The sequence below is a fragment of the Phodopus roborovskii genome, unplaced genomic scaffold (genome assembly GCF_943737965.1).
Source record: "Phodopus roborovskii unplaced genomic scaffold, PHOROB, whole genome shotgun sequence".
Taxonomy (NCBI): Eukaryota; Metazoa; Chordata; class Mammalia; order Rodentia; family Cricetidae; genus Phodopus; species Phodopus roborovskii.
Genome location: NW_026126623.1, coordinates 830,773 through 856,877, shown reverse-complemented (window position 1 = coordinate 856,877; position 26,105 = coordinate 830,773). Strand labels below are relative to the sequence as shown.

At 46.0% G+C, this 26,105-nt stretch overlaps 1 protein-coding gene across 3 annotated transcripts in view; it reads right to left on the bottom strand.

Annotated features, from left to right (window-relative positions):
• The window catches only part of Ttc23 (tetratricopeptide repeat domain 23), a 92,839-nt gene that overhangs the window by 14,016 nt on the left and 52,718 nt on the right, over positions 1–26,105 (bottom strand). For all 3 annotated transcript variants that reach the window (XM_051206513.1, XM_051206511.1, XM_051206512.1), the window contains exons 7-9: positions 16,477–16,582; positions 5,335–5,462; positions 1,452–1,601 (exon numbers count right to left, since the gene is read on the bottom strand). In XM_051206513.1, coding sequence (XP_051062470.1) covers positions 1,452–1,601; positions 5,335–5,462; positions 16,477–16,582 — 384 coding nt within the window. The remainder of the gene's footprint in view (positions 1–1,451; positions 1,602–5,334; positions 5,463–16,476; positions 16,583–26,105) is intronic.

Below are 26,105 nucleotides of genomic sequence, written 5' to 3'. Positions count from 1 at the left end.
TAAAAGGACTTGTGAAACTAGAAATCTTAACATAGTAAAAGTGGGTAGACTGTAGCTCTAAAATCCACATATCTTTTTTGTTTGTTTTGTTTTTTGAGACATGGTTTCTCTGTGTTACAGGTCTGGCTGTCTTGGAACTAGCTCTGTAGATCAGGCTGGTTTCAAAATCGCAGAGATCCACCTGCCTCTGCCTCCTGGGTCCTTGGGTTAAAGGTGTGAACCATCACTGCCTGGCTAAGTCCACATCTGTTAATGGAGAATCCCTGGAGTTGTTTCCAGTAAGACTGGGAAGAAGGCCCGTTATCTCCACTATTGTCCAGTATAGTGCTGCATGTGTGAACTAAAGCAACCACATAAGGGAAATCAGTGAGAAGCACTGAACTTGAAAACGCAAAGTAAAATTATGTTTATTTGCAGATGATATAATAGTATATCTAAAAAATTTAAGAGAATCAATGTTTAAATTAATCCGAGCAATGAAAAACTAAGCTAGCTAGAAAGGTTATAAAATTAAAGCATAAATCCCAGTAATTCTTAGATACACAAAACAAGTAAAAATATGTAATTATGAATAAATCTCCAATTGAATTAGTAATAATAAAATGCACAGAAATACCCTTTTCAATGTGCCTGAGAGACAAAGCAGACATGAGCAAATGAGATGGCAGCCCTTGTTCCTGGGTAAAGACTCAACATCATGCAGATGTTAGTTTTCCCAAAATTTATTTATAAATACTTTAATAAAAACAAACTCTTTGGTGTGTGTATGTGTGTGTTGAAAAACAAGTTTCCAGGCCATTAAACCATTCTACAAAATCTCTAGAACTGAAAATGTGGGATGTTGGCACCTATATAAAAGGGGATTAGCAGACTAGAACAGAAATCCAGACACAAGCTCACTACATTTGAGAATGTAGTATGTGGTGGAGGTGTTACCCTAAATCTGTATCTGGGGGCAGTGCTGGGTTCTTGGATGAAATGGTGGTGGACAAGCCAGTATTCAGTGCATTTCTACTACAGGTATTTAGGGAAAAGATAACACGAGACCTTATACCAGATACATAAAAACAAACAAACAAACAAATGGAAAAACTCCAGGTTCAAAAGAAGAGCAGAAGAAATAAGCATAAAAGAATTCCTCTGTGATTTGGGTATGCAGAAAGACCACAACAATGAGAAAGGCTTAGTAAGTTACATTATGAAAAATTTAAAAATACTTGTATGATCAAACATGACAGATAAAAACTCATTTTTTGAATGTATGTACATTAGAGGGACTCTTTTACCAACCCCTCCCCATCTCCCTTTGTTAACTTAAATCTACCACAGAAGTGATGCCATCTTCCCTAATAAGCTGCTACATTTTCACTTACACAGAGCACGGAGGGAAAGGACTGGGCATGGGAGGTGAGGGAGGGTTCCCTTGGCATCAGTGCTGGCTCCCACTTTACCTTCTTTAGTTTCGTGTGTGCTCCGCAGTGGTTTCCCTGTGCCAGGTCTGCCCTGCCCAGGACCCGGTATGTCTCTGCCACCTCGGGGCTGAAGTCACCGAATGCTCCTACTTTGGCTTCCAGGGACTCCCTCAGGATCATTGTCGCTCTCTGAGAAAAGGGACAAAATGTCGTGTGGTTTAAAAGGTCAAAGGATGCTCTGTGGTTAAGGGCACTTGCGATTGTTGCAGAGGACCCAGGTTCTGCTCTCAGTGCCCGTGTGGTAGCTCACAACCTCTGTAACTCCATTTCCGGGGTCCATCATTGCCCTGCTCTGGCCCCTACAGGCATGAAGCATGCAAGTAGTACACAGATATATATATGAAGTAACACCACACACACACACACACACACACACACACACACACACAGAGATAGAAATAAATAAATCTTTTTTAAAACGTTCAAGGATTTAGAAAGATCTGTACCTCTCAGTAAAAATCACGAGTTGATACACATTTAACATTTTAGAGAAGTGTTATTAATAGCTAGGGAGCTATCTTCTGGGGAGAGAAGGTACACGCTATGAAGACAGAAATCAACATGGATACTGTGTCAGCTATGGCTAAAATCTGTTCTGAGCTAGGCTGCTGGGAGTTTATATGTGACCTGATTTGTTCTTTAGATACAAACACCCTTAACTTCTGACTCAGGAGGAGGCCCAGGTGCAGGACAGCATCTGAGCACTTCCTCATTCCTATAGGAGCCCACCGAGGGTGGAGCCCGCCGAGGGCGGAGCCCGCCGGGGGCGGAGCCCGCCGGGGGCGGAGCCCGCCGGGGGTGGAGCTGGAATCTGTTTCCCTAGCCCTTTTTAGATCTGAGCTCTTCACCCCTCCCTGCACACTACTTTTCTCATTTAAAAGCAAAATGGGCTGCACTTGTGGGGCTTGCTTCCGGACTTTTCTGTTCTCAGGGAGAATGCTTAAGAAGCCAAACATTCCATAACATTCCAAAACATTCATGTTTTGTCCTATTTATTTATACCAACATGGGATAGGAAAATAGAACTGGTCGGAAAATAATATTCCCCTATTATTAATTTTTGCAGATACCAAGACATACAGGAGGAAAGGCTGAACTTCTAACATAGCCTGAAATTCTTCCCGAACCTCCCACATGACAACATGAATGCTGAATAGAACAACCAAATAAAGCCAGGACCACAGAAAGGGATTCCCATAGCATAACCCTGGGGGGGGGGCGGGGAGGAAAGGTGGATGGGGCCAGAGATAGGCAGATGTATGAATAAAGAACATGACTCCTTTTGGGCAGTAACACAAGCTAAGGACTGGGTCGGCACATTAAGGGTGGTGATGAGCAGAAATCAACTTCTCAGGCGAAGCAATCGTGTAACTTGCCAAGTATGGCTCATGGCAGCACTCAGAGGTCTGGGATCTCCATGAAGACCTGCCCATGCTCATCCCCTCCCAACACCTGTGAGGACTTGGGTGAGATGGCTTCCCCGTGAGATTTGACTACTGGGCTTTGGAAAGCCAGTCAGTCCTGAATTAAGCCTTTAACGATGCTTCAGCTGACTAGGGAGACTAGGGTGGATGGTATCAAGTCAAAAGGCACATTCTGATGACAATGGGAAATAGATGGAAAAACTTAAGGGAGAACCAGAATTATTAAGGCCAGCCATAGGAGGCAGGTGTTAGAAAAGAGCAGTATGGGCTGGGGAGACGGATCTGTCTTTAAAAGTACCCCAAGCATAAGGGCCTGGTTCAGTCCCCAGGTCTCACATAAAAATGCTGGGTGTAGTGGTATATACTTGTAATCCCAGAGCTAGGGACAAAAGGATCCTGGGGTTTTGCTGATCAGCCAGTCTAGCCTAACTGGTGGGCTGCAGGTCAATGAAAGACCCTGTCTTAAAGGAGGTGGGAGGCCTTTCTGAGGATTGCATCTGAGCTTGGCCTCTGGCCTCCACATGTGTGGAAATATGTGCACACGCACCTGCACACACACCTGCACACACATGCATTAAAATGAGAAAAGAATTATTATTACAGGAAATTAGCTTAGGGAGAGAAACAAAGTAAGCCTAGAAATGTCAGTAGAGCTGGGTGGTGGTGGCACACTCCTTTAATCCCAGCAATCAGGAGGCAGAGGCAGGAGGATCTCTGTGAGTTCGAGGCCAACCTGATCTACAGAGTGAGTTCCAGGACAGCCTCCAAGGCAATACCCTGTCTCACAAAAACAAAACAAAAAACAAACGTCAGCAGATTCTAGACATTGGAAAGGCCATGCCAGCTTTGCCACAAGGGCATTGAGGTTCACTGGAGAACCAAAAGAGTGTTTGACGATCAGGTGTGCTTTCAAAATCTGAGTAGATTAGACAAGTGCAAATGGGGACGAACATCTGGGAAAGGGAAGATGATAGAGGGGTCCTGACAAGGGATAATGCCTGGTGGGAGGGGCAGTGCTAACCACATGTGTATTGAGGAAACAGGGTGAAGGAGGAACCTGTGAAGTCCCCATAGGACCAAGATGGAGTCTGGGGTAGGAATCTGAGGACCTAGCAGGGCCCTGCATCTTTGCTTGAGTGATTCAGAAGAACAGTGAAACACATTGTTATGGTGACTGTGGATCTTCTCAGCCCGACAAACAGGAATGAGTGCAGAATAAAAGCTGGTGGTCCTTAATTGAGAGAAGAGAAATCAAGGATGAGGAGGGCACTGTGGGGAAGAGACTCCAGACAACAAAGAAAAGCCACTTTTCATCCTCCTCTCCAAGACCTGCTATGCTAGACTGAAAATACACACACACACACCACATTCACACACACACACCACACACTTACACACACCATAAACACACATATACACCACACACACACACATTCACACACATACATATACACCACACACACACACACACCACATTCACACACATACATATACACCACACACACACACACATTCATACACATACATATATACCACACACACACACACACCACATTCACACACACACACACCACATATACACATACCACACATTTACATACATATACACACATTCACACACACATACACACACTACACACTTACACACACCATACACGCACATATACACCACACACACACACATCACACATATACATTCACATACATACCACACACACATATACACTACACACACATTCACACACACATACACACACTACACACTTACACACACCATACACACACATATACACCACACACACACATCACACATACACATTCACACACATACCACACATACATACCACACACACACATATACACTACACACACATTCACACACATATATATACACCACACACACATATCACACACATACACACCACACCTCTAAGGTATCTACTTTGTCTTCCTGGAGCTGCTGTGATTTATAGGGAACAAGTAAAAAAATATTTAATATAACATAAGCTCTGGTTTTGTACCACTTTCCTAAGCCACGTTGAGCATGCCTCAACAGACCGGCAGCAGAGACTTGAGCTGAGGACTCTGTGCTGGGTAGTTGTCATTAGATATGAAAACCCCATCCAATACACAGAAGAAGAAAGGGACTGGGCACACTGAGTGCCACACACATCCCAGCTGGAAGAGCCATGGCTGCAGTGAGCAGGGTTCAATCCTTTGTCACCTCTCATAGTTGGACGTTTCTCACAGTTTTGTTTCTAAGAGGAAGCATGTGGATGCTGCCTGAGAGTGGCTCCTTGATTTACTTACCTGGGTCCCTCCAGAGGCTAGGACATGTCCTGTACACACGAGGTGTTTAACAGATGGTTGAAGGCTGAAGGAATGGTATCTGGTGTCCCATAGGAACAGCTTGACAATTGTGACCTAAACTCACTTACTTCTTTTTGTCCAGTGATCTGCAGAAAATTGCAAAATTCATCTTGAATGGAAAGGAACTTGGCTCTTCCTGCTCCTTCAGAACCCTTCACATGAGTCATGCTTTCCTGAAAATACTGCTCAGCCACATCTGAAAAGAGCACAGAATAACATTTTGAAGATACCTTAAAGATCCGAAGCAGAGATGGAGCAAATATGCTGTTAGTGACAGGGAAAGGTTTAAAATAACCATTCGGGTAAGAGAAGCCAGTTCGAGAGACTCTCCTGTGCCCGATAAGCTGCTTGTTTTATCATAAACTATTTTTACCTCAGAAGGACATGGCAAGTTACTTTTCTTATGTTCCAGACATTTTAGTGTTCTTGGTGATACAGAGAGTGTTTGGGGGGGGGCACTATCTGAGAGCTGAACACACTAGGGTGGGTATTTTCATGTGGATAGACCTTTTTCTCTGCCTAGAAATCAGTCACTCCTCACAACTCATATAGTTCTATGGACTCTAGCTGTATATTTCTATAACACACACACACACCAACAAAAACCTAGAAAATCCAGCTGATACACTGCTGAAGAAAAATCCCAATCATTCTAAACTCTTAAACACACTGATTAATAAAACGAACCAAAAAAAAAAGTAGTTTGAAATAAGTGACAATCAGAAGAGCAACAAAAGGAAGGCCACAGGCATGGAAGATGGAAAGGGAATCAAAACCTAGAGCTGTGACCACACAGCCCTCTGCTGTTATAACAAATACCTGAGACAAATCAGCATAAAGTGAGGGACAGACAGCCATGCTCACACTGTTGGAGGTTTCAGCCTGTGAGCCAGCCTGTGGCTCTGCTGCTTCTAGTGATGGGGCAATGGTAAGTGTGTAGTGGTAACTAAAAGTGAAGAGGATCAGGGAGGAGCTGGGCTCCTAATGTCGCTGCCTAGAAGTCCTGCCACCTATCAATAGTGCCATAGGCTGGGGGCCAAGCCTTTAACATAGGAGTCTCAGGAGGACACATAGCCAAACCGTGGCAAAGAAGGAACCGAAGCTTAACACTGAAAGGAAAAGAATCAGCTCAGGACCCCCAAGACCAAGCTCTCAGCACAAAGAAGATTTATTTATCCCAGAGGGACAGAGGACAGAGGATAAGAGACAAAGACAGAGTATAGAGGAAGAGGGACAAGAGGAAGAGAATAAGGGGAAGGAGGCAAGGCTATTTTTCCCACAGGGACAAAGGACTGCCTCTGCATAGAGAGGAGACAGGCAAATGGCAGTTTATAATGGTAAAATGGGAAACCCCGTGTTAGGAAGAGGTGTTTTATTTTAATTGGGCATGTTAATTAGGTGAGCCAAAGGGGGCTTTTGAATGCTGGACTTTAATACTTTGATAGCTAGACCTTGGTGGTCAGCCTCAAGAGGACGCAGTGGCTGAATAAGGGAGAACTTGGGGGCTTGCTACTGGAATGTAATGTAATCTAACCGGGTTTTTTGTTTGTTTGTTTGTTTGTTTTGTTGTTGTTGTTGTTGTTTTAAGCAAGGCAGAGGGCATGGGGGAGAGGGGTAAGGCCTGCCAGAGTCATGCTCATCATGCTCGAGCTGCCAGAGTCCCCTGAATAGTCCATGGAACTATTAGAAAATAGTACACTCAGTGTTTGGGTTTTCCAAGCTTGAGCAGGACTGGGGATGAAACCTGAAGCCCATTTGTGGTAGGAAGCTGAGTGAAACTCCCTGCAAAAGGCCAGCCTGGTGCATCTAAGATGTCTCCACTGCTGCTCATCCTTGAGGCTCTGGGCCAAAGTCCTGAGTGTGATGTGAGACCATAGTTCTCTGCTGGCTTTTAGACAGCGAGATCATCCCTTGGGCGGACTTAATCACACTGGCTTTTGCTACTGTTGCTTTTGTTTTGTTTTGAGACAGGGTTTTTCTGTGTAGCCCTGGCTGTTCTCAAAGATCAACTGGCCTCTGCCTCTGGAGTGCTGGGGTTAAAGGCATAGAGAATTTCCTCCAGTTGGTGGCAGAAACAGAAGTCAGAGACACTGGAGACTGTTACGGTTTGAGCCTGGATTGTCCCCTAGTGGCTCATATGCTAAAGACCTGCTTTTGGGTTTTTTGTGGAGCTGTTAAAAGGTCATGGGACCTCTAAGAGATGGGGCCTAATGAGGAAATCAGGTTTGTGCTCCTGAAGGTAACACTGGGACCCTGACTCTCTTCTTTTCTCTCTCCTTTCTTCCTGGATGCTACGAGGTAAGCAGCTTTCTCTGCCACAAGCCCAAAGCAACACAAACGGAGACTTCCAGCCCACAGCCCAAATAATCACTTCCTCCCATTAAGACTCAGGAATCTGTCACATTGGCCCAAGGCTGACCATCTCAGAAGCTTTTTTAGGGGGGCAAATGACAAGAAAGAAGTTCTCCATTTGCTGACATGGACAGGGACCCTGGAAGAGTCACTGGCCAACAAGAAAGCAAGGACTTCAGTCCTACAGCTGCGAGAACGGTGGGAAGAGGGCAGAGCCCAGGATGACAAGGGAGCTGGCTGACTGCTTGTTTGTAGCCTGAGCAGAGAAGCCAGCTTTGCTGAGCCAGATACCTGAATGGCAGTGCCAGCAGCAAATAAGCATCCACTTAAATAACTAGACTATATTAGTGCTTATGTGTAACTTATGTATGCGTGTGTGTGTGTGTGTGTGTGTGTGTGCGCGCGCGCATGCGCGCGCGCACACACATGTATGCTTGTGTGTGTGTCCATACGTGGAGGCATCAATGCCCATGTGTCTATAATTCTCCACTTCATCATTTCTGTAACATTCCAAAGCAAGGTCTTCACTGATTGCGGAGCTTTGTTTTGGCTAGAGGAACTGGCCACGGAGCCCCAGCATCTGCTGGCCCCACTGTAGTTGAGGACTACCATTCCTGGACTTATGGGTGCTGGAGGTCTAAACCTAGTTCCTCGTTCTTTCCCAGCAAGCACTTCATCCTCTGAGCTTTCATTAGCCCCACAACTACAGCTTTTGCATGCAACACAAGAAAACAAATATGGAAAATATGCTTTGTAAAGTTTTTGTTATTTGGATACATGTTTCACATTAGTTGTGGACTGAAGTTTTAAAGAGCAAACAAGAGAAAGAAAACAAATACAGCCAGAGAGGTGTTCCAACTGTTGGGTCCCCCTCAGATCATGTGAAAATTCTAACTTCCAAGGGGATGGGATTCTCAAGAATGGGACATGTGCATCTGAGTGCACCCTGGACAGCTGCCTTGATGCTCTCCCATGTGAAGAGCCAGTGAAACACAGCTGTCTGTGAGCCAGAAGGCAGCTCAGCTCTACCTTGACCTTGACCTTCCCAATCTCCAGGTTTTAAAGAACAAATCATTAAGTCACTCAGTCTATGGTGTTTTGTTATGGTGGCTCGCAGGCAAGCTATGTCTGTAATGACATGTCAATACCCTTGTTTCATGTGATGTTCCAGAACACAGGAACAAAGTGGTAGGGGGTGGAGGGGTGGGGTTGGGGGTGATATTTTCCCTGTCTGTAAATCTCAAGCCATTTTATCTTTATCTGGGATAAAGGAAAACTCTTTTATTGCAAGACCCCCTACTTCCTTCTCTCGCCTTTTCAGGCCCTAAATGAACTGCGAACCATGGTTACATGGCCAGCCTTTGAGGAGGGAACAGAGTGCAGGCTAGTCCACTGCAGAGGAGTCCTGTCCTGACAGGGATTGTTTTCTGGGGCTGGGGTGGGGAAGATAGGTACCCCAGACTCATCTGAAACAAGTGACAAGGGCTTTCTGAAGAGAGAGGAAGTCATTTCCCAACATGTTCCTGTGTTCTGAATCAGGGTGACTTCGCAGAGAGCCAGCAAGCAGCCCAGCATTCTTGCACATGGCTGTCCTTAGCTTTAAAAAGCACTTCTAGAATCCTCTGCAACCTGATGCCTGGAGCCTGGGCAAAGATGAAGTCATACTCTGAAAGAAACACGGGAGTGTGACTCAGCCAGTAAATCTGAGCCCTGATGGCAGAGGTGAGCCAGGAGCATAAATCTCCCATCCCCCCCTCCCAGGGTTTGGGTTGTCTATGAGTTCCAGAGTTGGGGCGGGCACAGTGGGGCTGTAGTGATGCTGTGGACAGCACTTTAACCATCTCTATAAAGAGCTCCATCTGGAGACTTGAAACCTGACAGACTTGCATGGAGAGGTTCATACACAGGCAAAAGAAGACAAAACGTTTTTCAAAGAGCCAGAGATTAGAGGGCTTAAGAGGGGCCCACTAGATGTCAGGAAGCTTTAAAAACAAACAAACAAACAAGAAAAAAACACCTCTCTCTGTGTGTGTGCACACGTGCACAGTGATGTGGCGATGTGTGTGCGCATAAATGTGTTGCAGTGCACCTGTAACTGAGGACAACTTGTAAAAGTTGGTTCTGCTCGCCCTTCCACCATTTGGGTCCCAGCGGTCAGACTCAGATAGTCAGGCCTGGCGGTGCTCACTCTTCCCCTCTGAGCCATTACTCACATGCAGCATCATAGCGATTTACCTCCTGGCCCTGGTCAGGAGCTTCTTACTAAAATAAATCCCAGTTTACCTGGGCTTCATTCTCCTGAGGCTGTTCTGAGGCAGGAGGAGAGGTGGGAAGGCCAGCTTCATTATGCAGGAGGGTTGTGGGGACAATGTAGCAATTATCTTTTGTAACAGTCTCAAAAATAGTCTTTATACTAACTGCAAAGGCTTTAAGGACTCCACCACATTTAAAAGGAGGAAGTCTCTAATTCTGGCTTGACCTTCACCTGGAAAACTGACTGAAACATTCTCAGACACCCATCACTTGTGGGGGCTGTGGGGGAGGCCTGGGGACTCATCCCTACTTTTCTCACACATCTGACCCCACACAGTGGGAGGCTGGGCTGTCAAACTTGCTGTACAATCTGAGGATGTTCATATGTGTTGCTGGGGCCAGGTGTGTATCAGAAAGCAAGGTGGCTAAATGGACACCATGCCAGGAGAAGCTTGCAGGGTATAAAGGTGACAAGTGTCCTCACAGGACTTAACAAGGGGCTCAGACACCATGGGATCTGCTTGCATTGGGATCCTTACTACTCAGACCAGTCCAGACTCCCCATTCCCACCCATATACCACATCGAGTCCCATGCAGGGCCATACCAGCAGAGGTTAGTACTTTGCAACATTAGACCTCCAGCCCTTTAGTTGAGGGAAAGGTTTGTGTTCTCCAAAGAGCTGCCTTTAAAATCCTTCTCAAAAGTATCCGGGTATAAATAGCATAGCTTTTCCGAGAAGTTCTGGACAGAAACTGCATGCTGGTACCTAAAAGGATGACCATCACAGGCTGTGAACTTCGTCCAGCCCAGAAATGGCACAGAGGCCACTGGCCTCATGGGAAAGAAGGCAACTGGCCAGGTAGGGTTCCTGAAGTTTCTTTAGGGAAAAAAGTTCAGCAACCCAGGCTTGGGGTGAGTGACAGCCCACCCTTTTCTTCCACTGCCCTCAAGAGCTCCTGAGTGAACAGCCTCTACCTGTGCACGGGGGTGGGGGGTGGGGGGGTGACATTCACAGTGTGACCGCCTTTCAGGGTGGAGGGTATGGGAAGGAGGCAGTACATGGTCTCCATTCTAAAACCTTGGGCTGTCTTTGATTTACTGAATGAACTTGCACTCCAGTTCTCTAGAGGTGAAGATGACTTCCAGAAGTTTCCAAGAGGGGAGTCCTTCTGGTCCTGGCAAAAAAACAGTGAGAAGCTCTTGGCCTCATCCATTTCTCCCTTGCTTCCAGGGGGCTCAGAGGCAGGCATGTGCAGGCTGGCCAGGCATTCTTATAAGCAATGCGTCCTGAGGAGACGGGTGGAGGTGAGGAGGTTCAGGGCAGCAGACTACGGGAGGGCCGAGGAAAAAGAGGTCAAGTGGAACAATATCAGGATGAAGGGACACAGTGGTGCTCTCTCTCAATTTCTGCCAGCAGGACTATAAAGTATTCTCCATAGCTCTACCACGGAGGCCTCAGGTGAAGCCTTGGATAAGCAAGCTAAGGAGGGTCACAGGGAGATGAAGGCTATGGACAGTGGCTGTTCCCAGGCTCCAACAGCTACAAATGCCTGGGGCCATCTGACTTCTAGTCTCTCAGGACACCCAAGAGTGCCCAAGGGGCACATTATAATGGGCACCGCTGTGTGGAAGAGGGGTGGGGTGTGCCCACAGCATGCAGAGCAAGCAGGACACAGGAGGAAGAGTTGAAAGAAGTGTGGAAGGTCAAGGAGACATACCCCGGTAATTACTTTAAAAAAGAAAAAGCTTCAGATACATATGCATATATAATTTCTGCCTATGCGAAATGTAGGGAGAGGCTAGGACCACTGGGGACTGGGAAATGTATTTGTATATAAGGAATTGTATACAGGGAACCCGGTTACTCAGAAATCCCTGTCCCTAAGCTCCGACCGGGGCAGTCAACACTCCCTCTGCTGTCTTGGGGACCCAGAAGAACTCCTTAGCTTGCTGGCGCCCGCTGGGGACCACATGGGGCCACTTCCAAACAAGGCTGCCTACACTGAGCAGGCCCTGCAGCATGAAGGTTTACACCGAAATGTACTTGGCTTTGGGCCATTTCATCTTAATATCCTTAAGGAGAAGCGTTATAAACACAAGGCCAAGACCCTGGACATGTAGAAGGGTTGGGAGAGCTGTTAATACCAAGTTTGTCTATGGCTGCTCTGGGAAGCTGGCCAGGTCCAGGTTAGTGACATTCCACGGGCCTGAATTGGGAATCTTCACACAAGCACAAGCCTCCCAGACTTCTAGGGCAGTTTTGTCTGCAGAAGGAATGAAGGATGGCGCAGGGCAAAGGCACTAGCTCCAGCGGGTGGCCTGCAAACACTTAGTTCTGGGCCAGTGGCATTGCTTGTTAGCAGACAATGCCTTCAATGGACATACACCAAGAGAGCAGGAGCAGACCGGTGACAGGAAAATCCCCAAACAGGAAGTCATGCTTTTTTAAAGATTCTATTGTTTTGCTTTTTTTCCCCAAACAAAAGCAAAGCCAGAAGTCTATGTTAGGAACAGTTTTAAATATAAAAGAACAGAGGCCAGATTGCCCCTTGACACGCTGAAAGACTTGCTTCTGAGGGATCTTGGGGACTAGTGCCCCTAAGACCTGGGGACCAGAAGTAACCATAGTCCAGGTCAGAAAGCCGAGGGTGGGTGAGTACGGGGGTGGGGGTTGGGGGGGTGGGGGGGTAGAGATGGGCTGGGAATGGGGACTGGCTCTAGCTCCCTGATTTCCCAGTAGTCCTCCTCCCTTTCCCCTGCAGGGGGCAGCAGAGGCCTGAATAGTCCTCAGCCCTGGGTGGCTCTCACAGCTTTGCCACATGGCTTCCTCCATGTAAAGGGAGAGCAGCATGATGACAGGAAAGATAGGAGATTGTGCTTGGTCTCCAGCTGTATCACTGCCTGTGGTGTCTGTCCGTTTCTGCTTCCAGGGGGAAGTTGAATCTCTGGCCCCCAGTCAGCTGTTCCTGATCGCAGTGCCACAAGGCAGACTTGCAGGTACAAGCTAGGAGAAAGCCTGGGTCTCCATGCACTGGCCTGGCCAGCTTGCTTTCCGCCTCACCTTCATCTGTCATCGAGGGAGCAAAGACTCTGGCAACAGCAGGTTTCAATGGTTGGAATAATGGTGGGCTTTTTTTTGGGGGGGGGGCAGGGGCGTTCTCCACACAGGTACTCATTCCTGATTTGTTTTAGCCATGGGGAAGAGGGTTTGTTTGCTTTGCACAGCTGTTCTGGGGTTCATATTGCTACTGGACAATGGCACAGCAAGTCTTTCTACCCCATGGGCTTCTTTGCCAGCATCCTCACTTAGCATGTCCTTAGCTTTAGCAGCCAAGATTCCCATCAAATTACCACTATTATTACCAAGGTGATAACAGCTGCCCTCTGATGGGCAGGTGCTGAATCTGAAATGGACCAATCAAGGAGCAGCCCTCAGGCTGCTTTTGGTGTAGGGCAATGAGGAGTTGGTGGGGGGGGGGGGGAGAAAGAGAAGAGGCAGAGGCAGACACAGAGAGGAGCTTCTCTAGACAGAGAGAACATTCCGGTAGGAAGAACTGCTTCTATGGTAAAGGTATTCAGAGCAGCTGGTGAATGCACTAGCCCTGCATACAGCTGTCACTACTCTCATAGCTGAGACATCTGTTCCCTGTGCTCCTGGAGTCACCTCTCTCTTGTCTAGTCTCCAGCCCTGGCCCCTGCTCTGCTGACATTACACTCACTCCTCACACACCTCAGTTCTGACTTGGACATGGGGCTGTTTGGATGCCAATCAAGAAACGCTCTGCAGCCGAAGGTAATGGGGCTCAGGTGGAGCTGTGCTTTGAGCAGGCTTCTGGGTTCTGGTTCTTCCCAGTGGCTCTCCACACCCTTGCCATCCCTCACTCATCCAAGGCCCCATGTTTGCTCCAAACCCCATAGACTCCTGCACAGGGGTAGGGAAAGAAAGGAGGAAGGTATAGGGCCAGTCCTTATGTATAACAATTGATAAAGAGTATCTGGGAACAACCCTCTGCACGCAGACCTTTATCACTCAGTGGCTTGGAAAAGTCACATTCCCTACTGACTCAGAATCTACATCCAACTGGAGATGAGTAAAGCAAGGCCCATGTGTCCTATGCAGGTATGAGTTATTTATACTCACGGTGTCTGTGTCATACAGGTGTTATTATCACTCCCACTTTGTAGGGGAGGCAAACCCAGCTGTAATTATAAACAAAGAAACAAACAAACCAAAACAAACTACACACACACACACACACACACACACACACACACACACACACACCTACCTCAATTTGGATTGTCACCGATTCTATGAAGGGCAAAGCAAATGGGTATAACTTAGAGTTTTGGAATAAGATCATCTCTGTACATAACTTCTGTTGGCCATCGTTCAATTCCTGTAGTCCACAGGGAGTCCACTGTGTACTGGGTGGAGCTGGGAACCAGAACAGCCTCCAGGCAAGAAGACTTTTTAGCCTTTGCCTCTTCTACCTGTTAGGGTCGTCTCTCAGAGGAGACTGTCTTCTTCCCCTGCCCATTTTAAATGCTCAGAACCTTCCAGTTGTCTTAATCCAAGAACCACCAAAACATGTCCTTACCTTAAGGTTTTGGTGGCTCAACTTCCCATCAAATTGCCACTATTGTTACCAAGCTGATAGGTGTTTTGGGTGTCCTCTGATTGGTAGGTGCTGAATCTGAGAAGGGACCTATGGAGGGCTCTCATGCCCTTCTGGAATTTGTCAGTTTGGTGTAGAGCAATGAGGGGTGAGAGAGAGAAAGACATAGAAACACACAGAGAGGCATACAGACAGAGAGACACACAGACAGGAGCAGATTCCTCAGGAAATCACGACGACAGCTATGACAGCGGCAATCACTGTATGCAGGTGCTGGTGCTTTGGCAAACTTTACCAGCCTTCAGAATCAGGGCCTCATCTCTAGTTTCACAGCAGCACTCCCACAGCCAGCTGTCCCCACCATATGACAAACATCTGCACTTTGCCAGCGCTATAGATCTGGACCCTTGGTGGCTCACATGTGTAACCTTAGGACTTGGGAGGCTGAGGCAGGAAGGCTGCCTTGACTGAGTCTGAGGCCAGCCTGGGCTACCGAGTAAAACTTTGTTTCAAAGAATTACATACCAGAAAAAAAATTGTGAAGGACCTTGGAACCATAAATGTGAAAGTGGTTAAGATAGAAAACGTTATACATTTTGAAAAAGAGAATAAAAGTCAAACGGAATAGAAAAAACCATGGACCTCAAATTTCTGAAGCTCACTGTTTTTCCTGTCGTCATGCAAGGATAAGGGTTACCTGGGACCAGAGCTACCCCACACTCATTTTAACCTTAAACATAACTGAGCTAGCTACCATCAACCAACAATTGGAGATTTCACATGAAGCTCCAAAATCTTCCTTCTCTGGAAGCTGTCTGCCATGTGGAACCATGCTGCTAAGGCAAAACAGCTGGGGAGACTTCTTTAGTTTGCCATGGTCCTTCACTGTGTATTGTCTTTTGTTCTATAGTCTGCCATTTGCTTAAGTTTCCCTTAACTACCTGATACACTCACACTGTCTAGACATTGGATTGCTGTAGACATCCGGAGTTCCTATAGATGTCTGGGTTGCCTGACACTCTTGTACTCTCAAATATTTGTATTTTCAATGTTTGATTAAGAGTGGTGGAAGTTTCTTTCTCCCATTAAATGAGTGTAAGACAACAAAAAGCTGGTTAAGCCTGGGGCTCTTTGATGGTTTTGGAGGATTATTTAGCTACCTCACATACAATTTACTTGGCTGCTCCTTCCATCTCTGATCAGGCTCTTCTAGGTCTGCCCGGTGAGCCAGGAAGGTGGGAAGAGGGTAACCTATGGAACCCTGCACCACCCTACACAGACCATGTCTAAGGCCTTCTCAGACCAGGTTGTTCCTTGGGCTTCCTTCCCTTCACGTCCTAAGTTTGCTACTATGATGCCTGCGTCCTGAACTGACTCCACACCCTCCCAACACTGATTTCTGGCACCACAGAATCAATATTATCCATGATGATTTCTATCTGGTATCTTGGAATATAACTGTATTCTTTGGTGTAGGCCACATACCATTTCTGAATATTCTGGCCCCGCCAAAATCACTAGAATGTGTCTCCTGTCACACATAGGATACCAGGATGGAGGAGTGGAGAATCCTCAAATCCCATGTTCTAACTAATCTGCCAAGAAAAGAAAATGCACATTGAGTGGCAAGCTTCCCTTTGAAATCCTGATGCTGTATACTTTTACCCAAGCTGAAAGCTCTGCCGAGTGAGCTAGGAGTCCAGAGCTATTGCTTTTATAGCTCAACAGCCTTTAAAATAGTTGCCCTGGAAAAGCAGAGATGTCCCTGTCTGCCTGCCGGCTGCGCATGAATTCCCCATGGTGATTTGGATGAAGGGGAAAGTGTGGCAGGGCAGATAGAGGAAAGCCCAGGAAAGCTGCAGAGCAACCGAGGGATCAGGCCACAGGGCAGAGGAACCATGATGCAGCCTCACCCACATGTGACACATGCCTAAGCCACATGTGTAGAAGGGGAACTGGTGGGTCGGTAGGAGTCTGTTCTCACCGTGGTGGTCGTGCTTCCCAGAAGCAACAGCAGCCCGGGCAATAAAGTGTGCAGAGTCTGCAGCCTCCTCTGGGGAGGGATTTTTACTCAGGACGATGAGATGTGCCTGTCACCACAAAGAGAAGAAACAAGTTGTTTACATGCTTGGCAGCAGCAATAGGAAACCGTCCTAGCAGTGATAAGCAGGAAGCCAAGGAACTTTCCAGCAAGCTGGAAGGGATGATTGATGAAGACAGGCATGCAATTGACTTTGGGGGATTTGAAAAACACTGGGTGGAGAACCCTGGTTGCAGAAACCACTTGGCTAGAAAACGTTGCTGGAGGCAATCCCTGAAATAAACCCTTTAAAAGCTTATAGTCATTTGACTCAGCAAAGTCGACCAAGATGGGGGTTGGGGATGGGGTGGCTGGTGGGTGTAGGGGAGGTGAGGTGAGGTTTCATTCTAGAAGTGAAAAGGACTAATGAGATTCACAGGAAGCAGGCAAGTCCAGCTCCTGGCCTATTGCTTAGCCAGACTGCAGCTCATACCTGCAGAGGTGCAGCCTGCTGTCTGATCACCAAGCCCACATGCACCCTTTGCAACGAGGCCCATGGGAGCTGCCTCAGCATGGAGAACTGCTCAGGTTCTTTGTAACAAAGTTAATTTTAAAATTGCTCAAATAAAATACAATGGTATCCTATAAATACAATAATAAAAATCTTTTCAAATAAATTATCAAATATATACTGTCAAATGTTACTAATCATCTCCCTGTTAACATTTCCAATTGAAAAGATTGGGACCAGAGAGATGGCTCCATGGTTACGAGCACATACTTTTCTTTCAGAGGACAGGAGTTTGATTCCCAGCACTGACATCAGGCAGCTCAAAAGTGCCCGGAACTCTAGCTCCAGGTTACCTGACACATAGACAAACATACACACACCCACATTTGTGTAGGTGGAGGGTCTGTTCTCATCTTGTGTGTTTTGCACACACAGGCACACACACACACACACACACACACACACACACACAAATAAGTAACCATTAAAATTTTAAAATACTGTGAGTAATATGTTTACATCCCTCCAATAATCACTTGAAGAATGCCTACTGGACAAGCTGTGGACAGCCAAGGAAAGCTGGGCTAAATGTTGCAAACTGATAATACACTCAGGATAGTGGGCATTTTGGGATTATTGCCAAAGAGCGCGTATTCGTTGGTTTTCTTATTCTTGTGACAAAATACCTGACACCATCAGCTTACTCTAGCTGACAGTTTAACCGTGGATACAGCTGTCATGGTGGGAAGGGATGGTGGCAGGAGTGCAAGCCACGCACGCCGTCGGTCACATTGTGCTTCCGTTGTGAAGAAAGAGGAGGTGCTGGTATTCACCGGGCTTTCTCCTTTTCCCCTTTCTACCCTGCCCAGGACCCTACTGTGCGGGAGGGAGCCAACCACATTCAGGATGGGTCTTCCTGCTCACTCTCCAGAAATGCCCAGAGGTGCAACTGTTAGGAGTCTACATCCAGCCACATTAACAATGAAGATTAAACCTCACAGAGCCACAAGGCAAGGAAAACACTAGTCTGGGCAGGCAGAAGATGACAACCACCCCAGAGATTTAAGTTGTACTTTAGTTATTTCTCATTTGCAACACAACACTTGATTTTGGGGATACTTTCTGTGATCTTCAATTTATATATGAAAACCAAGAGTGCTGAATGAGTCTGCTGGGAGCTACTGAGAGGCAGAGAAGCTGTAAAAGAGGCAGGGCCTAGTAGGAGATCTTAAATCAGTAGAAGCCCTCTGAGAGGGAATTAAGGGACCCCAGGCTCTTCCTCCCTGAGGCGAGTACCATGAACTCTAGCTTTCAAAACAGTGGCCCAAACAAGCCTGTCTTCTCATTTCAGTGGATAGTCTTCAGATACTACAATGGAACACCGACAGGGCAAATGGTCCAGATATCTCACACTAAAGGTTGGAGGTAAGCTCTGGCTTTGATATGCCAAGGACTTCAAATTCTGCTTGCTGTACCATGTCCTGAATGCTGTTATTCGTGCATCGGCTACACTGATGGCAGCACATTGGCAGTAGTGATGGCTTGAGAAGCAAAGCTGTCCCAGTAGGGCCTTCTGACCTGCACCAAGCAGTACTCACGCCTCTGAGTGTGTCTCTGAGATGACCAAGGCAGAGGGAATCCTGCAACACTAGAATGCCTTGTTTGTTAAATCTGAATCATGGGTTAAAATCGGGCTGCCAAAGCTTGGGCTTGATGGCCCCAGCCACTCCTGCTAGCAGAGGCTTTTGCTGCTGTGTTGGAACACTCAGGAGTTCTTTTCTCATTACTGGAATTCTTTAGAAAGAATTGAACAAGGGACCCAGGGAAGCCCAGAGGAGTCACCAGTTTCAAATTGGTACAAGAAAAGTCTGTTTTTAAATTCTGATTTGAAATATTACTGAAATAATAGGTATTTCAAAATACAGTTTCATGGATGTTCAGATTACAGAGCTAAAGGGCAGAATCAAGCTGTCAAGGGTTCAGTGTTTGTATGAAGAAAAGAAGCAGTAAGCCTGCCCCCATGTGGGCAGGCTGTGCATCCCCCTGGCTATCTACCCCCAGGGTCCACTACTGGAGAGACTTCTGCAGGGTTCTCTGCAGGCTGCTTTCCTGGGCACTTTACAAAGACTCAACACACCAACATTCGCTGTTTGAGACCAAATAGAACTCAAATGCAAAGAAGATTTTCTGTTTCCTTCCTGCTCACTATCATACCCAAGGAAAGGCAGTAAATCACATAATTACATGTACTGAAAGGATCACAAGCTGCTTTCTGACTGGAGGCAGAAAAGTGACACTTTCTAGTCACAAAGCAACAGCAATAAAACACCCACTTACAATATTAAGTAAATAAGTCCAAAAGGCTTTGGGCATAGGTTCTCACCCCTCCTGATGCTGCAACCCTTTAATATAGTTCCCCATGTTGCACTGACCCCCAACCATGAAATTATTTTTGTTGGTACTTCATAACTGTACTTCATAACTGTAATTTTGCTGTTGTGATCATAATGCAAATATCTGATATTAAGGATATTTGACATGTGACCCCTGTAACAGGGTTGTTCAGCCTCAAAGGGGTCAAGACCCACAGGCTGAGAACCACTGGCTTAGGGGCTATGAATTTATCACACAATTTTCTAACCTTAACACTTTCCTATGTGGCATGTTCGTATTGTGCAAGCAAACACTGAGCATTTGTTTCATAAGTTCAGCTTCTGATCTACTTAGTGTGCAATAACCTTTTTAAAGCTGCATGCTGGAGGGAGTGAGGAGTAGTGCTGAGCACCCAGGGTGTTTAAGATGTGTCAAATTAGCACCTCATTTATTCAGTAAAAATTCCATTCATTTCAGCTTAGTCTAATTTATTCCTATTTGGCTCAGTGTTATTTTAATTTTGAAGTGCTTTCTACTTGCCAGATATTGTGCTAACACTAGGAGTTCGCACACAAAAATATCAAGCTGGTTTCAGTTCTAAAGGAGATCACAGATGAACCACAAAAATATGGGGTGCTTGGATTTGTGCAGACATACAGACACTTCCACGTTGTTTGTACTCAGCTGACTTTCTCTCTATGTCCCAACTGTTATAATTTTTGGTAGGTATTAAAAGGAAGGAAAAGTGGTACTTGTATACAGGTTAACCAGTAGAATGATCTTGTGTTCTGGTGTCCAACCCGAAGGCCAAGGCCTTTACTAAACGCCAGAAGAACAAAGAGGGGACATTCTTTGTAAATGAGTGGTAAGAAAAGAATAGCAACTTTTAGCACCCTGGTGACTCATAGGGAGGATCTGGGGAGCCCCCCTCCACTTTCCCTGGTCCAGGCTGTGTGACTGTCAGTCATAGAACTGTGATCCTGACTGCATCCGCCTCGTAGGGTAGGGTAGGGTAGGGTAGGGTAGGGTAGGGTAGGGTAGGATAGGGTAGGATAAGATAGGATAGGATAGGATAGGATAGGATAGGATAGGATAGGATAGGATAGGATAGAATAGAATAGAATAGAATAGAATAGAATAGAATAGAATAGAATAGAATAGAATAGAATAGAATAGAATAGAATAGAATGCATTAAAGCAACAAGTGTCCCCACTCACACGGTGCCTCTCCGACATTTGACAGACTCCTTTCCTCTCTATGCTATGCTTGACTGCCTAGGGTTCTGTTTGCACCCTTGATGTCAGAACTTGTTACTCACTGACACCACGAGTTCACAGGTTCTGGAGCTGCGGCCCTATTGCATCTAGATAGCTTCTAGTGTCTACTCGAGTGTTCCCATGAGCCCTCTCATTTTCTCCCTTCCCTTCAGAGTGCGGCACCCATCGTCCATCAAGAAACCGTCAACCCCACACAAGCATAATTTAAGATGGTGAAAACGGGGATCCTTCTAAGTGTCTGTTAATAGGGGAACAAGTGTATTTTGGTTTATCAGTATGGCCATTTATCTCTGTGGACATATATTAACCTGGTTACATTTCAGAAAGACAAAAGAGGTGGCTTGCAAAGGGCTGAAAAGACGCCAAAGTACCGGTGATTTTCAACCCTCTTTTCCTTCTTATCCTGCACAATTCCTCATCCACGGTTCTCTGGCACTTCTCCCCCTGAAGCCGGTGGAGCAGCCTGGACGCCTAACGCCCTGTCCCCACTTCCTCTCTGTGGGACATGAAGGAGAGGTCTGAGAAGGACAGCATGTGGGTCCCCAGGGGAACAGGAGAAGTACCTGAAAAGGCTGGCGATTTTGCAGTCCTGTGGAACTCAAGCACAGCCATGACTTTAGGACAAGGCTAAGTGAAAAGGTGAATCACAGCCCCTCCGCGTGTGAGCAAGAGCACTGGAAGGCAAGGAAGCAGTGACCACAATGACAAGAGTCCTGCTCGCCTCTGTTGCCTTCCACAGCGCTGAGGCGTTGACCCCCATGGACGCTCGGAGCGGCCATTAGGTCAACTTCTTCACCTCATTATTAGTCTCCTCAGGGAGGGGCACCCCTGTCTCCTATTTATTTATTTACTTATTTATTTTTGTTCTTCAGTATCCTGTAGTGAAATGCTTATCAGCTGTCATCCTAACGTTGAGAAAGAATGCTAAATATTCCCAAATTGGACGTTTAAAATCGACTGGGTTAAGAAGACAACAACATAAGCTAAATAACCTTTGGTACCTCACACTGGCCAAGAGCATTTATTTTTTTTGAAAGTTACTCAATGAGCCAGGCAGTGGTGGTACACACCTTTAGTCCCAGCACACAGGAGGCAGAGGCAGGTGGATCTCTGTGAGTTCAAGGCCAGCCTGGTCTACAGAGTGAGTGCCAGGACTGGCTCAAAAGCAACACAGAGAAACCCTGTCTCAACTCCCCCTCCCCACAAAACCTTATTCAAAAGAGTAGCCATGACCAGCTCCCTTAATCCCTGTCAAAAACAGAGTGGGTGTTCCTTCTAGTATCGCAGGTGCATTTCTGGGGGGAAACCATGGATTCCTCTGCTCCTCTCTGTCTGCCAATAGACACAACCATAGCTAGGGCTGGCTGACTCTTATCTAACTGGGCCTGCTGCCTTGCATCTGTAAAATGTGCACTATTCTTTGAGGAGAAAACAGTGGCTAGTAAGAGAGATAATAGGATTCCCACTTATACAGAAACACTTAGGGACAGGGGACCTGGGTGTTTTGCTCCCTCCACTTCGTAATCTATGGGGACCATAGATTCAGAGGGAAGTCTCTGCTATAGCTAAGTATAGAAGGAACATCCAAGTATCCCAGGGTACCTTTGTGAACTTGTAATATATTACCTGAACAAGGAGGACTCAGATGGGGTTGGTAACAAAGTCTCAACTTAGTAATAAACAGCCAGGGGTCTCTGTTAAGCAAAGGCCAGAACTGGAGAGAGACTGGGTAAAGAAGAAAACCTATTAAGAACAGGTTGATCTCTTTCTAAAGCAAAAGTTAGAATGTGCGAGAGGATGGGGGAAGAAGAGGTTCAATTATGAGCAGGTTCTTACTTTGCCAAGTATGGTGCTAAACAGATTATATGCACTATTGCTTAATCCCAAAGGACCAGTGAGACAGGTGTTGCCTCACTTTACAGGTGAAGAAGTGAAACATCAAGGTCACATAGTAGGTCTGCACAGGACACAGAGTCAGCCTGAGGCCTACAATACTCAATTGCATGTTGTCATGGCCCAAATTGTTACCAAACCAATGAAACTTACAGAAAATGACTTTCTTATCTATGTAATGGCAAACTATTTAAGGTCAGTAAAAGGGGCTGCTAACTGGTAGACTCTGCTAAAAAAAAAAATAGAGTAAACAGGTCAGGGAATGGTGAGGTATTAGTTTGTGGGTGCCCAGGTTGCAACAATGCCAAAGGGAAGAAATCGGGGATGAGGGATGGAACGGGCATCTCTGTATCTTCTTCCTTCTGCTTTAGCGCAAGTCCTGGCCTTTGTTTACAAGCTCAGGCCCATTCCTCACCGTGTCACTGCAAGCACGAGCTTCGCTGTGCTTATTTGTAACTGTCCAGCTCTCTGTCTCAGCCCTGCCACAGACGGCCATTCCATCTCCAGCTCTGAGGTGATATCCTTATGTAAGATAGGTCAGGTTACAGTCTCTGTCCAGTGGGGAGGCCTTTCCTGAGGGCTGGGGCAGCTGCAGAGGCCTGGCCAGGCAAGGATGGTCCTGGGAATCCCGGGGGGGGGGGATTAGATGAACGGGGAGTCACCAACTGTAGACAACATCTAAAAATGGAGGCCCTGGACTAGGCCCGTTTCTTTTAATAGTCACAGAGAGTCCTTAGTGGCTTTCCTCCAGATGTCAATTTTACCTCTTCCAAAGGGCTTGGGAGAAAAAGCCCTGCTATTTATAAGGATTAGCACCAAAATAGACATGTCAAGGGCTTATATTTCCTTTTGCTTGCAAGTATGAGCTTTCTTAACATTTAACTAGTTTTAAATGCATATAATTTTTTTTAAATCTTAGAATCTTTGGTGGTGGAAAAGAAGACACAAACTAAAGCAAGACAAAACAAAATGACCTCCTCCTTTCAGTTTACAGACTTCACCCTTCCTCCCACTTCTAATCAGAATCCTTATAGTCAGTCACTGTGAACAGCTTCCTGTGTCACATTCTGAAAACACTGTTGTGTGTATACAACACACATGCACACACACAGGTGCACATACACACATGCACATGGACACATGCACAGGCACACACACTTTCTAACACACATGTGCACATGCACACATTCAAACACACATGCATACATACATGCACAGGTGCACACACACACACACACACACACACACACACACACACACCAAATATCACAGTGTTGGCTTGCCCCTCTTGGCTTCATTTCCTAGGACACTAGGCAGTTAAACAGCCATTCTTTTTTTTTCAATTATTTATTTTTATTTTGTGTCATATGCATTGGTGTTTTGACCACATATATATGAGAGGATGCTGAATCTGCTGGAACTTGAGCTACAGACAGTTGTGAGCTGCCATGTGGGTGCTGGGAATTGAACTCAGGACCTCTGGAAGAGCAGCCAGTGCTCTTAACCACTGAGTCATCTCTCCATCCCCCTAAACAGCTATTCTTTAATGGCAACTGAGTTTGAGGATTATTTTTAAATGGCTTTTCCCATTTGTTTTCTTTTCTATAAATTGTTCCTGTCTTTTGTCCATGTATCTGTGAGTTATCTTTTTCATCTCTATTGTGTAAGACTATATTTTCCCTTTGATTTTTTTTGTTACATCATAAAAACTCACACAGTAGCACTCTTCCATTTGTCAAGCTGTCAAATCTCCCACTCTCCCTATCGTCTCCTTTTTACTCTGTCACCTAATCTATACCCATCTGCAAATATGTAAAAGGAAGATGTTCAAGCAGTGTCAACACAGGGCACTGCTGGGCAGAATGTGTCACCATCCTACAGGGATGAAGCCGCTCTGAAGAGACTACTGAGCTCCTCCCTTTGGCTACCAGACAACTGAAATAATGGAATTGTCCCGAGAATCTCATGCTGAAAGGAGGAAAAGGGTAGAGCTTTGGTGCTAGCCAGAGGGGATGTTGTCTCTTGGAGAGATCTGCAAGTCGTTGGACAACATTGCAGGAGACTAGAGCCAAGATAGTGATGATAGGCAGAACCACATCTTGGCCACAGCTTGTCCAGGGCTGCTGAGTGATGCAGACTGCTCATCTTCCAATTAAACCTGACCCCCATTTCAGGACCTCGAGGATGGACTTCAGGCAGGGGACACTGGACCCCTGTTCCTTTTCCTTGTGTAGCCACATTGATCATGCCCCCTTTTCTGCTTTTCACCATTATCTTTGCTGAATTATTGAGAACTGATGGGTGGCTGAACCCAGCTGGCCCTGGGCTGTGAGTGTGCAGGCTCTTGACAGGTGTTAACTTAAGAGCAACAGCCAACTTCTACTTCATGGCACCTAGATTTATGTCACACTTAGAATTTTTGTAAAGGATATAAACTTTGTTAGCTTTTCAGAGAATTGAAAAAAATTAGGAGTCATCTTCAGATTATTTCTAATAAATGAATATATTTGTGGTAAATCCACAGCAGATGCTTTGCTGGTAAGAAGTGCTGCCATCCACAGACTGTCGGAGGCAGGTACAAGCATCCAGCTGTCAGCACCCTGGCCAACCGTCCACAGGTGGGGAACAAAGCCACATCTTCCTGCCCTACTGATAAACGTTCTGATTTCATGATAGTTTGCAAATCAAAGTTCCCTACTTTTGTGGCTGTGCTGCCCTGAAAATTGAACAAGAGAAATATGCCATTTAAGCATCAGAGCTACAAAACAGCAAATCAAGCCAGCGGGGCCTCAGTGTTCATCCCCTCCCTGTAAGCGGTTGGTTGCATCCACATCAACCATGTATAATTTTTTTTTTCTTTAGAAAAGAAAATAAGGTGTGATTACCAAAATCAATGAGGAGTCAATGAGGAGTTTCACAAAAATGGCTGTTTGCTTGGTTTTCCATAGGCCTGCCACAGGAGGCAGGCGGGTGGGCGGGTGGCACCCTTTTAAGTTCCTGGAATGCCATATTCCCTTGCGCAGTGACACTGTAGGGTCTCCTTCATTCTTTCCAACTAATGGGCTACTTCTTAAAATACCATAGAACTTTCCTGCATCCTACTGAAAATAAGGCGTTTCTCTCTCTCTGTGTTTCTCTCACTCCAAAGGAATGAGGAAAGAAAACCAACTGGGAAGATAACAGAACTTCTTTGTGTGTATTTAATAAATGCCTATTACTCGTGGTTTCCTGGGAGACCTGCGGCCACTCTGTTCCCTTTCATATCTCAGGTAAATCTCCTGAAGGAAAGGGGGAACAGGAATAGGTGTTTAATAAGTAAAGCAGCTCACCCTGGCAGTAGGCCTAAGAGTTCACAAAGCCTTCAGCAATGTGAAACCTGGAAACTCTGAAGCGGAGAGCATCTCTGTAAATTTACTGGAAAGGGGCTGGGGACTAGTCTACAATCAAAAAGACTGAAACAGAAAACTGAGCCTGGTTGTCTGACTTCAAATTCAATGTTAATTTTGATTTGCCAAGTCTCTTTTTATTTTAAAACACT